This window comes from Pipistrellus kuhlii, unplaced genomic scaffold (genome assembly GCF_014108245.1).
Source record: "Pipistrellus kuhlii isolate mPipKuh1 unplaced genomic scaffold, mPipKuh1.p scaffold_m20_p_47, whole genome shotgun sequence".
Classification (NCBI taxonomy): Eukaryota; Metazoa; Chordata; class Mammalia; order Chiroptera; family Vespertilionidae; genus Pipistrellus; species Pipistrellus kuhlii.
The window spans coordinates 471,395-488,473 of NW_023425548.1; the positions used below are offsets into that span (position 1 = coordinate 471,395).

At 41.4% G+C, this 17,079-nt stretch overlaps 1 protein-coding gene across 1 annotated transcript in view; it reads left to right on the forward strand.

The window, feature by feature from the left end:
* LOC118704760 (phospholipid scramblase 4) overlaps nt 1-16,678 on the forward strand; it is a 29,813-nt gene extending 13,135 nt beyond the window's left edge. Inside the window, exons 4-9 of the mRNA XM_036412646.2 lie at nt 5,114-5,349; nt 9,452-9,494; nt 10,373-10,599; nt 12,479-12,640; nt 14,021-14,179; nt 15,390-16,678. Coding sequence (XP_036268539.1) covers nt 5,114-5,349; nt 9,452-9,494; nt 10,373-10,599; nt 12,479-12,640; nt 14,021-14,179; nt 15,390-15,440 — 878 coding nt within the window. The 3' untranslated portion in view covers nt 15,441-16,678. The remainder of the gene's footprint in view (nt 1-5,113; nt 5,350-9,451; nt 9,495-10,372; nt 10,600-12,478; nt 12,641-14,020; nt 14,180-15,389) is intronic.
* The last annotated feature ends 401 nt before the right edge of the window (nt 16,679-17,079 follow it).

The following is a 17,079-nucleotide window of genomic DNA, read 5'->3' on the forward strand; positions in this document are numbered from 1 at the left end:
GACGGATACATGCAAAAAATGAACTAGGCCACCAACTTATACCATACACAAAAATAAACTCAAAATAGATAAACTCAAAATGTAAAATGGGAAACCATAAAAATCTTAGGAAAATTTATAGGTAGCAAAATATCAGCCATATGTCCTTGTAGTATTTTTCCTGATTCAGATCCTAGGGCAATAAAAATATTAAGGAGACTACCTCAAAATAAATAGCTTTGCACAGCAAAAGAACCATCAGCAAAACAACAAGAAAGCCCACTGCATGGGAGAACATATTTGCCAATGCTATCACAGATAAGGGTATAATCTCCAAAATTTATAGGGAACTTATACAACTTAACTAAAGAAAAATAAACAATCCAATTAAAAAATGGGCAGAGGACCTAAATAGATACTCTCTGAAAGAGGATATATAGAAGGCCAAGAGACATATGAAAACATGCTCAAAGTCACTAATCATCTGAGAAATACAAATCAAAATAACAGAAACACCAGTTCATAGCAGCACAATTTACAATAGCTAACATTTAGAAATGATGTTGGGAAAACTGGACAGATCCATGTAAAAAACTGAAACTACCAACTTATTCCATTCACAAGCATAAATTCTAATTGAATAAAACAATTATAAGTAGGAAATCATAAAAATCCTAGAAGAAACCATAGGCAAGCAAAATCTCAGATATGTCTTGTACCAATATGCTTATGGTAGATCTACTAGGACAAAGGAAACTAAGGAGAAAAATAAAGAAAAGGGACTACATCAAAATAAAAAGCTTCTGCACAGCAAAATAGACCATCAACCAAACGAAAAAGGAGCCCAGTATGTAGGAGAACATATTTGGCAAAGATACATCCGATAAAGGGTTAATATCCAAATATATAAGGAACTCATGCAACTTAACAAAAGAAGACAATCCAACTCTAAAAAATGGGCAAATAACCTTGAGGGCAGTTGGGGGCCAGCAGGGGGGCAGTTAGGCATCAGTCAGGCTGGCAGGGGAGTGGTTAGAGGGTGATCAGGCAGGCAGGCAGTGAGCAGTTAGGAGCCAGCAGTCCCAGATTGTGAGAGGGAGGTCCGACTGCTGGTTTAGGCCCAATTCCTGCAGTTGGACAACCCCCAAGGGGTCCCAGATTGGAGAGGGTGCAGGTTGTGCTGAGGGGTAACTTCCCCCACCCCCACCCCCGTGCAGGAATTTCATGCACCGGGCCTCTTGTTTTTTATAAAAATAATATTAAAAATATTTTTCTAAGGAAACTTTTTCACCAGGATTATATTCAAACTAGAGGCCAATTGCACGAAATGTGTGCATGGGGGTGTGTGTCCCTGAACTGGTCGTTGGCCCTTTTGCAGTTTGGGAACCCTCGCTCCTAAATGCCCGCCTGCTCCCTCCTAACTGCCCATCTGCTCGCTCCTTACTGCTTGGCTCCCGCTCCTTATCGCCTATCGCCTACCTGCTTGCTCCTTACTGGCCGCCTGCTTGCTCCTTAGCTCTTGGCTTGCCACTCCTCAGTGCTGCTGTGAAGGCTGCAGAAGCTCCTGCCATCACTGCTGCACTCGCCAGCCCTGAGCTGGCTTCTGGCTGAGTGCTGCTCCCACTGTGGGAGCGCACTGACCACCAGGGGGGGGCAACTCATGTGTTGAGCATCTGCTCCCTAGTGGTCAGTGCACATCATAGCAACCAGTCACTCTGGTTGTTCCCGTTGTTCTGGTCATCCTGCCATAACGACCACTAGACTTTTATATAGAGAGATTCATTTTAATGATTTAGAAAATGATAGGCAAGATTATAGCAATATTTATTGAAAATATATTTGTGTATATTTTAGAGGTGGAGACCATTGAGTTAAGCTGTGAAAGGTTAGAAGAAACCTCAGTGCCCACAGGATAGTGGCAGAGAAGTTGTTTTGACCCTCGATGTGTGTTCTTTGGAGCTCAGGTTTCCTTCGCCCTGCAGTGTTTTCTAGAAGCAGCAGGGCTTTCTTTTTCCATTTTCCTCATGTGTGTGCATGTTATGTGGCTCTGACCCTGCTTTCCCCTGCTGAACCTGTGGTTCTGACAATCTGAAATTATAATCTTACTGTATTTCATCATTCCTCTGTAGTTTTATTTCACTGTTGATCTACATAATCAATCTTATTTTCACCAATCACTATCCTAGCATATAGATTCCACTAGAACAGACGTTTCACCATTCCTAAGATGTAGACACTGATTATCAATCATATTCTGGTCATCTAGGAAAGTGTTTATTCTTCGGTATATCAAAAAATTGACAAGAGTGTAGGAGACATCCTTCTAATAAAATGACTAGATAAGTTGAAATATATTATGATGCAGAGCATACAACTAATGAATTTTGTTATGAAATAGTAAGTTTTCTGTGACCACCCCTTAGTGGCTGAACTGTGTACTTTCTTATGGTAATACAGATTAGTCCCTGTGATTTACATTAAGAAACTTGAATACAATACTTAAAATATTTAACTTAATTCAATTACAAAATTTCCATTTGCATTATAGTATCAGATATGTATTCTTTCCCAAAATTACGTTGTTCCATGTATGTTTGAAATAATACTTAATAAAGAAACCTTAGTTTTATGTGGTCTATTTAAAGTGAAAATGACATAATTTCTTGCAACAAAAAAAGGATAATATTAAAAACAACAAACAGCACAAATCCCACAAGGCAGTATTTCTCACACTGATATTGGTAGGACTTTTTTTCACAGTTACATTTTAACTTTTTTATGCTGAGAACACTTTATATCTACTGCCTTAGTAAATATCAGTATACAAAACGATATTAGTAACTACCAGAGGTCCGGACATCCCTTTCACAATCCAGGACCTCTGGCCGCTGGCTCCTAACCGCCTGCCTGCCTGCCTGCTGCCTGATTGCCCCTAACCACTTCTGCCTGCCCACCTAATCGCCTCCTAACCGCTCGCCTGCCAGCCTGATCGTTAGCAACTGCCCTCCACTGCTGGCCTGATCACCCACAACTGCCCTCCCTCCCCTGCCGACCTGATTGCCCACATCTGCCCTCCACTGCCGCAGCCCGCCTCCTCCCCACAAGGCAGTGGAGATGCCAGGATCAGCATCCTCCATGCCACACAGAGCCATGGGACCCACACCAGCCGTGAGCCCAGCTCCTGGCTGAACAGCGCTCCCTGGTGGTCAGAGAGCATCACAGTGGCTGGTCGTTCTGTCATCGGGCCAAAACTGGCTCTCCAACATTCCCTGTGGTGTCCTGGACTGTGAGAGGGCACAAGCGAGGCTGAGGGACCCTACTGGTGCACCATCAGGGCTGGATAAGGATGCAGGGGGTTGGCCAGCCAAGGAGGGACCTCAGAGGGCTCCAGGGCATGTCTAGCCTGTCTTGCTCAGTCACGATTGGCTAGACACCATCAGCAAGCTAACCTACCAGTTGGAGCGTCTGCCCCCTGGTGGTCAGTGCACATCATAGCGACTGGTGAACCAGTCGACTCTCTGCTCCCTTCTGGTCAGTGCATGTCATAGTGAGCGGTTTAGCATATCATTAGCATATTACACTTTGATTGGTTGAATGGACGACCAGACACTTATCATATTAGTCTTTTATTATATGGGATTATATAGGATATTCCCAATGCTGTACTTTACATCCCCATGAATATTCTTTAACTACCAATTTGTACTTCTTAATTCCTTCACCTTGTTCATCTATCCCCCCAAATCACAAATATCAGGAAAATAGCACAATCCTAAATAACCAAAGGAGCAAAAAGATACCACAAGAGAAATTAGAAAAAACTTTGAGATGTAAAAACAAAAACACAATATACCAAAGTTTATGGGATTCAGCTAAAACAGTAACTAGAAGGAAATTTATAGCTATAAACATCTAAAAAAAATAACAATTCTCAAGTAATCCAATTTTCCACCTTAGAAATAAACTAAATCCAAATTAAGTAGGAGGAAATCTTAAACATTTGAGCAGAAGTCAATGAAATAGAGGGGGAAAAAGAAGAGACAAACTCAACAAAACCAAAAATTGGTTATTTGAAGAGATCAACAACATTGAAAAACTTAAGCCAAACTGACCAAGAAAATAATACATAAATATTAAAATCAGGAATAAGGTGAGAGACAAAATGGCGGCTGAACAGATGGACGTGTTCTGAGCCTAGTCCCAGAGCAGACAGAAGGAGCGCCTGAGAGTTGCTCGGGAAGGGTTAGTTGGCAAGCTAAGAGGTAGCAGAACTCTAAGAGAAGGTAGAGGTCTGCTGGACAGGATTTCCTGACCAAGCAGCCGGCACTGAGGCGGAGACCTCTCCCGGAGCTCCGGGCTCAGAGGGAAAACTGCTCCACCTTACAAAGAAAAGAGGATCTTCTCTGAGGCCTGAAAAGCCCACAGCAGTGGAGACCCCCGAACAGCTGGGATGTCCCAATCGGTGCAAATACGTGGATTCAAGGGAGTTCTTCACTCACCCACGGAAAGGAGAAAGCTACATAACCAGACATCCTGAAAAGAGAGACCATGGGGAGACAAAGAAATAGCCCACTAGGCCTGCAAGGGAGGCCAGTTGGGGGTGGTCAACTCTACAGGGGAGGACAGTTAGAGGTGACCAAGCTGGCAAAGGAGGGAAGTCGGAAGTTGGGGGAAAACAGGCTGGCAGGAGAGCAGTTAGAAATCAATCAGACTGGCTGATCAGGCTGGCAGGCAGAAGCGGTTAGGGGCAATCAGGAAGGCAGGCAGGCGAGCAGTTGGGAGCCAGCAGTCCTGGATTGTGAGAGGGATCCCAGATTGGAGAGAGTGCAGGCTGGGCTGAGGGACACCACCACCACCCCTCCACCCAAGCGCCCCCCCTCCCCTATGCACACATTTCATGCACCGGGCCTTTAGTTATATCATAAAATTTAAGAGGACTGCTAGTAAGTACATTGATATGCAATACCGTTAGAACAGTGTTGGTACAACAGTACACACTCGGAAGCTAGAAAATCTTCTTGTTTCTAAGTGGGTGTTATGTGACCCATAACATCTTCATGTAAAGAGTCATGCTAACTTCCAGTATATTGCAGTGTTGATGGTATGTAATACTTTCATCTGTTTTTTAACACAGGGCCCCCTGGAGCGTACGTTCCTCCGCCGGCAGGCTACCCAGGAGGCATGCCCATGGGATATTATGGTCCGCAGCAGCCCGGTGCCTTCCCGTTCGGCCAGCCGCCCAGTAGTACCCATCCTATCCAGTACCAGCCTGGTAGATATCCAGTCTCCAGTCAGTCTGCTCCAGTAATATGGATGCCAGGGCCGACTCCCATGCCCGACTGCCCTCCTGGTCTGGAATGCCTAACCCAGGTACTTCTCACACATCCAGTTTGTATCTCCTAATGAAGGGCGACTGGGGATTCAAGACCACACAAAAGACTAAATCTGAGTGGGCAAAGTAACAGGCTGGTGACTTTATATTCCTGTAGATATCTAATTTGTGAGACTAAGAGCGATGGTACTAATTTCGGAAATGTCAAAGGAGGTCAGAGAGTGTAAGCGTGTTTTTGGTGGGATAAGTATGGTTTTTCTGAAGGATATATGTTGAATTTTAAGACACTCATGATGCCCTGTCAGAGGCAGTTTAAAATATAGGAATATGAATATAATAAAAACTAACCAAGATCCTAATCGGGGTGTCATTTGCAAAGAAGCAGAGTTCACATGAAGGAAAGCAACATACTAGTAAAAAAGAACAAAACAGTAGACAGTGAATGAGTTACTGAGTGCCTTAGCCCACAGCTTTTCTCACCACCCATAGCTTTCCTCCTCCACGCCTCTTCCGCCAAAAAACGTGCAATGTGAATAAAAGTAGGGGACCTTCCAAAGATACGGCTTCCGGCCAGATTCCAAAGACCCGCTTCTCCAAGCAGAGTGACTCTGATTCCCTTTATGCAGACATTCCGAGCTACCCGGATGTCCAGATCAGAAATGGCACTTTGCCAGATTGCTGTACTCAATGTTATGTTTCAAAAGCCATGTCAGAAACTAAAAAGGATTGCTTAATGAAAATAAGATGAAGCTAGTTTTGGAAGTCCCTTCGAAACAACTGAGTTGTGTTTCACTTTTAGAAAAAGGAAGTGTTGAAATGCATTACAAATAAGGAAATTGCCTATTCAATACTTGTCTTCCCATATAGTCATCCAAATACTCCTTTAAGCTGATATGTTTTCTTTTCAATTTTGTACAATGAGAAAGACCTTGATAAGCCTCTGCATTGAAACCATGGCTACAATGTAATATTATTGATTCTTGCAAGTCAGTAGAGTTGAATCGGGAAAATTTGGATTTTACATGAGCCAAAATTTTTATTAAATTGTTGTTTTGGCAAAAAAATGATAAAATGCAAAGCCAGTCATTCAGGTAAAGTGATAGATTAAACTACCTCTGTATTGTTTTAGAAGCTTATAAAATGTGTATAAGTTACTCAATTTTGGAAAGTCTTTTCTTATACAAGATAATGAACTCAAATTGTCCTTGGAAATCATAGATTTGGAGTCATTTCTCTTTTGAAAATGTATAGCTTCAATATTGTTCACTTAAATATATATAAAAACAAAATAAAACAGTTTCTCCAGCCTAAGTGCCTATCAACTGTGATTAGAAAACTGTGGTACATCTACACAATGGAATACTACACTGCTCTGAAAAAGAAGGAATTCTTACCATTTGCAGCAGCATGGATGGAATTTGAGAGCATTATGCTAAGCAAAATAAGCCAGTCAGAGAAAGATAAATATCACATGATCTCACTCATTTGTGGAATATACTAAACAACATAAACTGATGAACAAAAATGGAACCAGAGACATAGAAGCATCAAACAGACTGTCCAACCTATGAGGGAAGGTGGGGGTTGAGGGGGTAAAAGATCAACCAAAGGACTTGTATGCATGCATCTGAGCATGACCAATGGACACAGACAGTAAGGGGTGAGGGCTTGGGCTGGGTGTGGGAGTGGCCGGGGAGAGGTCAATGGGGGGTGGGGGGAAGGAGACTCATATAATACTTTAAACAAGGAAGACTTTAAATTAAAAAAAACTTTTTCTTCTATTACTCTGACTAATGTTATATAACATATTTGATGAGTTCTGTTTTTCCTTCCAGGAATATTTTGAGTAAAAAGAGAAAGACACAAAACAGGTTTGGAGCCAGACAAACCTGGAGTTTAATTCTAGCTCTGCTCCCCCCTTGACTGGGTTTGCAATATGCCTAATGTTTGGCACACGGGGCGCACCCAATCGATGGCAGCTGTGGGTTTATTAGGTCAAATGCCTTGTATGTGAGCAGAAGACACAGGGCCCTTCATCTTCCTGTTTGTTTGTTTGTTTGTATTGTGTTTGTCCCATCATCTTCTTTATCATTTTATTTATCCTACCCTTTCTGCCATCTCACATGAATCTTTCTCAGGACTATCGAGATTGTGGCATTTAAAGTAGCAGGATTGTGTTATTCCTAGAGTATGGCGTAGACCATGACTCCGCCTGTTTGTTAGAGAGCTGTTTCTTAACAGCCATACTCTCTTACTGGGCACCCTTCTTCCTCATTAATGGATGCCCTGTCCTCAGAAAATTTTGTTCAACAGTGGATGCTTTTATCACAGAGTGAATATTTTTATTTAATCCTAGATTTTAACTTTCTAGTTTTTTTGTTGTTGTTTTTACGGAGAGGAAGGGAGAGGGATAGAGAGTTAAAAAACACCAATGAGAGAGAAACATTGATCAGCTGCCTCCTGCACACCCCCTACTGGTGTGCCCTTCACCGGAATCGAACGTGGGACCCTGCAGGCTGATGCTCTATCCACTGAGCCAAACCTAGGGCAACTTTCTAGATTTTTAAAGGGGCCATCACCTGCCTTGTGGCCACTTTAGATATTTTTAAAACACGTTTAAGCCCCTCACCTGATTTTGTTTTCATACAAGAAAAGTTCTGAATGAAGGAAGGATTGTGTTCTCTCTCTACCAGTGGTTCCCAACGTGGGGACACGCCCCACAGGGGAGCAGTTGGGTTTTTAAGGGGGGCAATTTGAGAATGAATTAATAGTGAATTTTTCATATTTATGGTTCTAGGGGCCTCATATACAATATATAAATATATATTGTGACATTTATACATTTCAGTTCTCCTGTTTTGAAACTTTATTTGGTAATTTTTCCTATCACTTCATATTATTAATTTTTTAACAATTTCTTAGTGATTTCTTCCTTAATACTTCAGCTGTCCTTTTGTTTTATTTTTCTCTTTCATGGATGCCAGGTTCTTTGGAAGCTTGTTTAGACCAAGTGAATGGCCTTTTAGGCTTCCTCCCCATGGATAGGAGCTCACTTTTTGAAATATAAGAATTATACTTCCCCAGGGGGCATCGGGACTTCAGAGAAGCTTAAATAAAGGCTGGGAACCACTGCTTTGTACCCTCCTATAAACAATCACCACAAAACACTAATGTCAAGTTATCATTTTGTTTATTAATCACATTTGTGTATTTTTCATTAGTTAATGTATTCAACAAGTATTCGGTGAAATGTAGCATTTCAGGCAGTATTCTGGACTCAGGGATTTGGAATGGTCTAATTATCTATATTATCTAAAACTGTACAGATATAATCAGTCTGTCCTCAGGGAGTTTTTTCTCTTCTGCTAGCATGTCCTCAAGTATGACTGAGAATGCGCCATGTAACTGTGTCTCTTTAGAGAGATCCCTGAGTGAAATTAGACATTTATTTGTAATTGCATTCCCAACCTCCTGTTTGAAGAGATCCCATCCCAAAAAGTCTCCTCTCCTTTGCCCTCCTCCTGTCCATTCACGTCCACCTGCCCTCTCAGACCTCCCAGAATCAACGTGTGCGCCCAGGAACGGTCTTAGCGTTTAACAGCTCAAGTAAGTGGGAATCAGCACGGTAACCTCCCAGAAGTACCTGGGAGATGTTATAAAATTGGACACTCCTGTGTGGAGCGGAGTCCACCCTGGTTCACTCTTCCCAAGCCACTGAGAAACTGTCTTTCTCTGCGGCTGGTCCTTGTCCGAAGGTCCTGACGCTCCTGCCGCCTCTCATCTGAGTGGTGTGCTGGAGAGACCAGAGAGGAACTGAGCTGGGACAGCCTGGGTCAGCTCAGCTGCTGCTAATGCTGTCACTGGTGGGCGGTGGCTTTCCGATACTCTAGACAAGTGCACCAGTCTCATGGGAGAACTGGAGAAAAGTGCTTTTCCTATCTCCGCAGCTCTAGTAACCACCTGGTGCGGTGTACATAAGCTGATTCCACTTGGTCAAAATGTTTTTTATTCCATTCTATTTCAAAAATATATTTTGGTATCAATAGATCTATTTTAATATTTAACAGTTTAATTTCTAATGCTGATTTGATTTAATTCTGTTATTTCTAGTTCTTCTAATTGCTTTTTTTATCCCAACAGTTGGACAACATACATGTTTTTCAGCATTTTGAACCTCTGGAATGTATGTATCATTAATTCGGTAGTGATTGGCAGTATTTGAACCAGGTCGAAATGCCCATTATCTAATGTCTATTTCCTTTTTTTTATATTGATCACATTTTAGTGTAATAGAAGTATTAGATAATTTTATAGATTTATAGATAGCATTTAAGTTTTAGACTTTGCAAAGGTTTACATTTTATCTGAACAACTGCCCTACCATTACCCACCCAAGCTCCTCCATGTTAACTTCTCATGGATGAGAAAAAGAAGGAGCCAGAATCTAAGTCAGTCAGTCAGGGGCCTCATAGTTAGCTAGTCAGAGGCAGAGCTGCAAATCTGCTGAGTTCTAGCCCTGTGTCTTACTCACTTATATGGTTGTTAATTATTTTCTGAATTCAAGTACTCTAGGAATATTGTTTCAATCTTTGCTCATATGGAAAAGGTTTAAACATCATTTTACACTGAACTTCTTAAAATAAGTGTTTCAAATTTTTAAAATTACTAAAATACTTACAAAGTTTACAAGTTATTTTAACATTCTAATCAATTATACATATTTTACCTGAAATTTTATCAAAGCTATTCTGCTTTAAGCCCCTAAAAGGACTTATATTTTATTAAAGTATAGTTGACATGTAATATTATATTAGTTCTAGTTATACAACATAGTGATTTCACATTTATATTTCTTATAATGTGATCACCAGAATAAATCTAGTTATCATCTGTCACCCTACAAAGCTATCAGGATATTATTGACTATTTCCTATACTGTAGGTTACATCCCTATAACTTTTTTTGTTTTTAATAATTGGAGGTTTATATCTCTTATTTCCCCTTTTGAGACCCACTTTAACTATTTCTAATGTAAGACAGTTTCCTCATTTTATTTTTCAGTGATAACACGTTTTGAAATTAATAACAAATACGATGTTAAAAACAACCTGGGCCAGATGGTGTACTTTGTAACTGAAGACACAGATGACTTCACCAGGAATGCTTACCGGACACTAAGGCCCTTTGTCCTCCGGGTCACGGACTCCATGGGCCGGGAAGTCATGACAATGCAGAGACCCTTCCGATGCACCTGCTGTTGCTTCTGTTGTCCCTCCACCAGGCAAGAGGTTAGAGAATGGAAGTCTGATCCGTTATTTCTTTCTGATCCAGCTATTCACTCATCGCTGTGCTCTTTCCAAAACTGCACCGGGGCGGGGGAGTCACTGGCCCTGCCAGTCAGAATGCAGCAGTACAGTGAGAAGGGAGCAAGCCAAATTGCCTCACCTCAGGCAAATAGCCAAGGGCTTTTTCTATGGATTTATGCTCTTAGGTGCTAATGGGTGGGTCACGCAAAATTATTTATTCAGCGACCACAATTCTATGAGCTATGTCTACTGAATTAGAAGTTTACCTGTCACCTCAAACAGGAGTCACACATTTACCTAAATGTTCCAGATAAAGGTATGCTAAATGTAAACATATCGCTGGTCCTATATGTTACACCATGAAGCGTAACGACCAACCTGGTAATGACCAGATCACGGGCGAGCTACAAGTGGGCAAACTGCTTCTGTTTAGTAAGCATTGTGTTGTTTTTTTGTGTGTGTGGTGTTTTTTCTGTGTGTGTATTTGTGAGTTGGGCTTTGTAAATCAAAGCCTATAGGGGCAGCCTTTCAAGACTGTAGTTACCCAGGATGGAGCAAAAACAATCAGTATTACAGCCTTAGTCCGGCGTGTGGGATTTTTGTCCCGCAGCATTATCTACACTTCTTCTCATTTCTCCAGTTTGAGTGTGTGTGTGTGTGTTTTATCAGCTATGTAGATTCCTGCATCCACCACCACAATTCAAATACGAAGTTTATTGCCATAAAAACTCTTCATAACCACACTACCTCCTTCTCTTCATTTCTAACCCTAGCACCACCAATCTGTTCTCCATCCATTTGCATAACTGTCACTTGAAGAACGTCATAGAAATAGATTCATACAGTATGGAACCTTTTAGGACTGGCTTTTTTCAACATAATTTACATTGAGGTTCATACAAGTTGTGACATGTACCAATAGTTCATTCCTTTTTATGGTCGAATGATATGGATTCTTATGAAATTAATTTATTTATATACAATTTTTTTATCTCAAGACTAAACTTATATGAGAGCTCACTCCCAGGAAGCTGCCACATTTGTATGTTTGTATATGTGTGTGATTTTATATATATGAACAACAATATTTAATTTGACAATTCATGAAGGTGTGTAGTCTTGCTCTGTGATGAGATGCAGGAAAGTATATAAAACACCAGGAAAACCACCAGAATGTTTCCTCTGGTCTTTTAACAGATAATTTAATTTTGTGAATCTTGATATTATTAAATATGAAGATCTTGGTTCTTCCCAAAGGAATACTGTGAAGATAATTAGCTGGAAGAGAGTATTGGACAACATTTAAGACTCTTTAAACTGGGTTTATATCCACATACCACATTCTGTTGCTTCCCCAGCACAGTGTCCAGAATGCTTCTTTTCTGGCTTGTTTTCTTGTATCATTGTTATGTCTGACATGAAAAGCTAAGAAGCTGGTTTGTTACTGTTTCTGTGTATTCTGCCATGACATGTAAGACACCTGGATAAAACACATGGTCTTTGTAGAAGCACATACAGCAGCATGAGTGTTAGTGTGTCTATGCAGGTCCCCTTGTCCCCGAGTCTACAGTTGACTCGGAGCAGCCCAGAGAGACGCTGGGTGCACAGCGGAGGACACCGAGCTGGGAGAACTCGCCATTACAGTCAGTAACTTTGTCTCAGGGGGAACATGACCCCGATTCTCAAGGCTGTTCATTGAAATACAAGCCTGAGAAACAGCCAGGTAAAGAGGAAGCCAGTTTCGGAGTGAAAATTCCCAGTCCCCACAGGGATTAAGGGCACATCGGTGTGTGTGTGTGTGTGTGTGTGTGTGTGTGTGTGTGTGTGTGTAACTCCCTCCCTCTGCCGGCTTCACTTGCAGCTGGAGGTGCAGTGTCCACCCGGCCGCACCTTGGGCTTCGTCAGGGACCACTGGAACATGTGCCAGGTGGCGTACAGCATCCAGAACGAGAAGAAGGAAAAAGTGCTGAGCATCCGCGGGCCCTGCTCCACCTGTGGCTGTGGCTCGGACTCTGTGTTTCAGGTAAACAAATGCAAAGAATGTTTCTTCCGTTTTCCTGCGTACTGACAGGTTGAAGAACGATTTGGTTTAGATCGTTTTTCCTGTGAATCAGTACTTAGTGTGAGGAGTTAACTGGTTGACATTATGTGACTTTCAGATTATTGTTAATGGGTTGCTTAATGTTTTCTAAAATGTAAGACTTTTTAAAAGTTATTTTAGTGTTTTGTAAAGATAAGTGAAACCATTAAAACATGAGTCCTGCCGAAACCGGTTTGGCTCAGTGGCAGAGCCTCGGTCTGCGGACTGAAAGGTCCCAGGTTTGATTCCGGTCAAGGGCATGTACCTTGGTTGCGGGCACATCCCCAGTAGGGGGTGAGCAGGAGGCAGCTGATCAATGTTTCTCATCGACGTTTCTAGCTCTCTATCCCTCTCTCCTCCTCTCTGTAAAAAATCAATAAAAAATAATAATAAATTTTTTTTTAAATGTAGTAAAAGGTAGGGGGGGGGGTTTTGAGAAAGCAGTCCTGAGAGTAAGTAGCCTGACATAAATCTGTTTTATTCTTGGTTGTATTTAACTGTTTCTTGCCGAAGATTTCCAGGATCAGAAAGTATGTCCTGAGGAATGAGAGTGCCACCTCCTCGCACACCCTGTGGCCCACGGCTGTGCACGTTGCTTATTTGCAGAATAGAAGTCTGTGTCTCAGGAGACAGGACCATGCTGGTCACATAGATGAAACTCAGCGACAACATTTTCTCAGGAAAAGGAAAAACCCTTTATTTTCCCTTTGATCTCTATGGATACAAAACGATTGCTTATAATCCTATGAATCTGACAAAGGAGGTGCCTAGAAATGTTTCCTGAGCTTCTTGGAATTCTTTCCGAATGCCTTGTAAGTCAGCGAAGCTCCTCCTCTAAAATTGCTCTTTCTAGTATCGCCCAGGATCAGTTTATCTTACCATGTCACCGAGCAGTGCTTATTTTTAAAAGGCCTTGTGGAGAAATAGAAACACAGATAAGCCAGGTTTCAGGTCAGGAATGTGGGGTCATTCTGATCACCGGAAGCCAGTGTCTGGCTGTCCTCCCTCTATAAGCGTTCCCCTTATAGAGGCTGGAGTCCCTTGGGCCCTGGCATAACTTAAGAAGGTGGGTTTGTGTGGCAAACAGAAGTTTGAGGGATTGTATGGAGCTTGTGAAGTGCACAGAACCATGCCTCACGTTTCCCTAGACTAAGAGAAATTCCCTTCTAATCCCCCATTCCCACCCTCTGTGCCATGGAGGAGAACTTCAAAGCCAGCCCAGGTCATGCCTCCCTCATCTCGTTGGAGGAGGAGGGCGGGCGCTGGCCTGAGCAGTGTGAGGTGTACAGTGTTGGTTACCAGAGTCCCATTCTCATCCCCTAGGTCAGAGGCATCGACGGCGTCTCCAGCGCCGGCAGCGTCGTCCGGAAGTGGCACGGCCTGATGTCGGCCATGGGCCAGGCAGACCACTACGACGTCCACTTCCCGCTGGACCTGGACGTGAGGATGAAGGCCATGATCTTCGGAGCTTGCTTCCTCATCGTAAGCCTTTTGCTTTCGAGTTGCCTTGAGAGAATTATTCTTCCTGATAAGAAGCAGGTAGCAGAAAGGCAATAGCTTTGCAATTAGACCAAGTTCTGTCCCTACCACTTACTAGTTACATGATTTGTAAAGTGTTCAGCACTGGCAAGCCTCAGCCTCCTCGTCTGTCAACTAGAGACAAAAATACTTATATTTTCAAGGTTGTAAATGTCCGTTATCATAGGAATAAAGGGGCGAGAGAGTGCTTGGAAGGCATTTGGCATCCAATGGGATCATCATGGCAGGTCATTGATTACCTTTACTACTCAGAACAGCCTGCCTGGCCTGGCTGGTGTGGCTCGGTGGATCGAGTGTCCGCCTGGGGACTAAAGGGTCCCAGGTTCAATTCTGGCCAAGGGCACATGCCCAGGTTGCAGGCTCGATCCCTAGTATGGGGTGTGCAGGAGGCAGCTAATCGGTGATTCTCTCTCATCATTGGTATTTCTATCTCTCTCCCTCTCCCTCCCTCACTGAAATCAATATATGTATTCGGATGCGTGAAATTCATGCAAGACTAGGCCTTCCTTCCCCCGGCTGCCAGTGCCAGCTCCCCTCGGCACCCGGAACCCGGGCTCCCCTCACAGCCCCAACTTCGTCCGGCAGTTGTCCGGAAGGATGCTTTTATTATTATAAATAGATGTTTTTTAAAGCCTATCCTGTGACTTCTTAATGAAATAAAATAGCTTCAAAGCTGATGTCCCTATCCTCTGCCTCACTGTCTCTGCCAGTGAACTGCTAGGTGTTACACTATCCTTAGATTTATTAGGTGCCGTCCCCTTGCTGTATTTCTGACTAATTAGTGGTTAATAGTTATAAGCATAAAAATAAAATTAATAATATTTACCAAAAATCTCACTAATATATTGCAGTTGGTATATTTAGTATATATAATCAATATATTTAATATTGATTACTAAGTTTTTCTTCCTTTAACAATAAAAATTTAATTAGTATCCCAAATGGAGTACATATTGGCTACCAACAGGTTCAACTATGTAATTGTTGCTCTTTATATTAAGTCCTCTTTATAAAGATTTATCAGACTTCTTAACTGGTCTGGGAGGATTTCCAGGTAAAGTATAAAGGATAATATTTTATGCATTACACCAAATTATTTATGTATTTCTATACCTAATTCTCTCCCTCTCTCTCTCTCTTTTTCCAACTTCAGGACTTCATGTATTATGAAAGATCACCACAGCAAGATAGAAGAACAAGATAGAAGAACACAGAAAATCAGCATTATGGTTTTAAAAAGTTAGAAAAGTTGTACTGGGCTTACAGTCAACCCTCAATTATTTGCTTTTGCAGATTACTTTTATTTCATGTTGGCGCTGACAGGCAGCCTGAGAGGGTAAGAACACGATCTAACTGCATTTCAGTTGAGAATCTGTCTCGTTGTCTACATGGTGTACTAGGAGTTCATCCTGAAAAAGCTTTGGCTCGTGAACCAAGTAATGTAGATGTGATGAGCTGAACAACACTTCAATATAAGAGAGGGGAATATGAGCCCCAGAGTTCTCACATTGATAGGTAATGGTCACCAACGACAAATTTGACTGGAGGTGAAAAGAACGATATTCTTCATCTTAAAAAAAAAAGAAAAAAGGAAGGCAGGCAGAAGTATGCTGTTATTGTACAAGGAACATTTTCCCTGTGCACATGTTTCCCTCATCTTGCAAAATTTATGAAAGTTTCAATGGAAAACTTGATTTTATTATCAAATAAAACGTTTTTTATCTTAAGCTTTATGTTTTCCATGCTTGTCCCCTTGTTCGTGGACAGCCAGGAACTGCCTTATATCTGAAGACAAAGTCAGACTATCAGGGAAAAGGGTGACCACAGCTCCTGTGGATCTCTTAGCAACTTAGAGGCATCAGTGCCCTTGTCAGAAGATTGTATTTAATACATTTACCTCTTTTGGTCACAGATGCCTTATATATAAAATATTCGCAGCCAAACCTCTAAGATTGCCTGGTGAACCTCTGTCTCCCTCGTTGTAAGGCTGAGGAGATAACTTTTTCTTTCAAGAAGATCCTGATAAAAAATGTGCTGTTTGAGTGACAGGAGCTAGAGTTTTGTTTTCAAATTTTAAAATGTGACGGTCTGAGTAGCACTTTGTAAAAGCAAGATCTAGAAATTTTGTATAAATTTTGACACTGCTTACTATTGCTTTGCTGCTTTTTAAGTGATAGATAAATTTGTATCTATGCAAAGATAATAAAACAATAAACTTTCTATAGATTACATAGGATAAGATTATATAGGATACAGACTATATAAGATCAATGTAGTTAACGTATAAATTGTACTTGTTTGTATTAACTAACATGCTATGTCAGTGACTACACTGTGATAAATCACTTGCTTTTATTGCACTTTAGCAGCCTGTCTGACATGTACTGTGTGTCTGTCTAACACAGCCAGTACATAGAATGGAATGTGTTCTTCTGCTTCTTATTAATAAATAATAATAATCATCTGAGTGCTCTTAGGTTTAGTTATTCTGATAATAGGGCCTTTACCCACAATTCTTATTGAAGTAGAAGAAAACTGCCTAAGTTTTTAATTATTGGGTCGGCAACTAAGTAATTGCGGGTTTCACACATATATGGCTTCAGTTGAATTTTTAGGTTTGCAGACGTAGTACAAATGTAAAACACATTTTGTTATTTGATAGTTGGCTATTCAGCTGTTAATCAGTAAAAAAAGTTTTTTGATCTGTTTTGTAGTTTTCGTTTGGCATTCGTTGAAAAATGAAAAATCAAAAGGAACATTTTCGTCATATTTTGCTTTTTTATTTGCGCAAAGGGAAAAACGCATCGCAAGCTCATAAAAAGTTATGTGCTGTTTATGGTGAC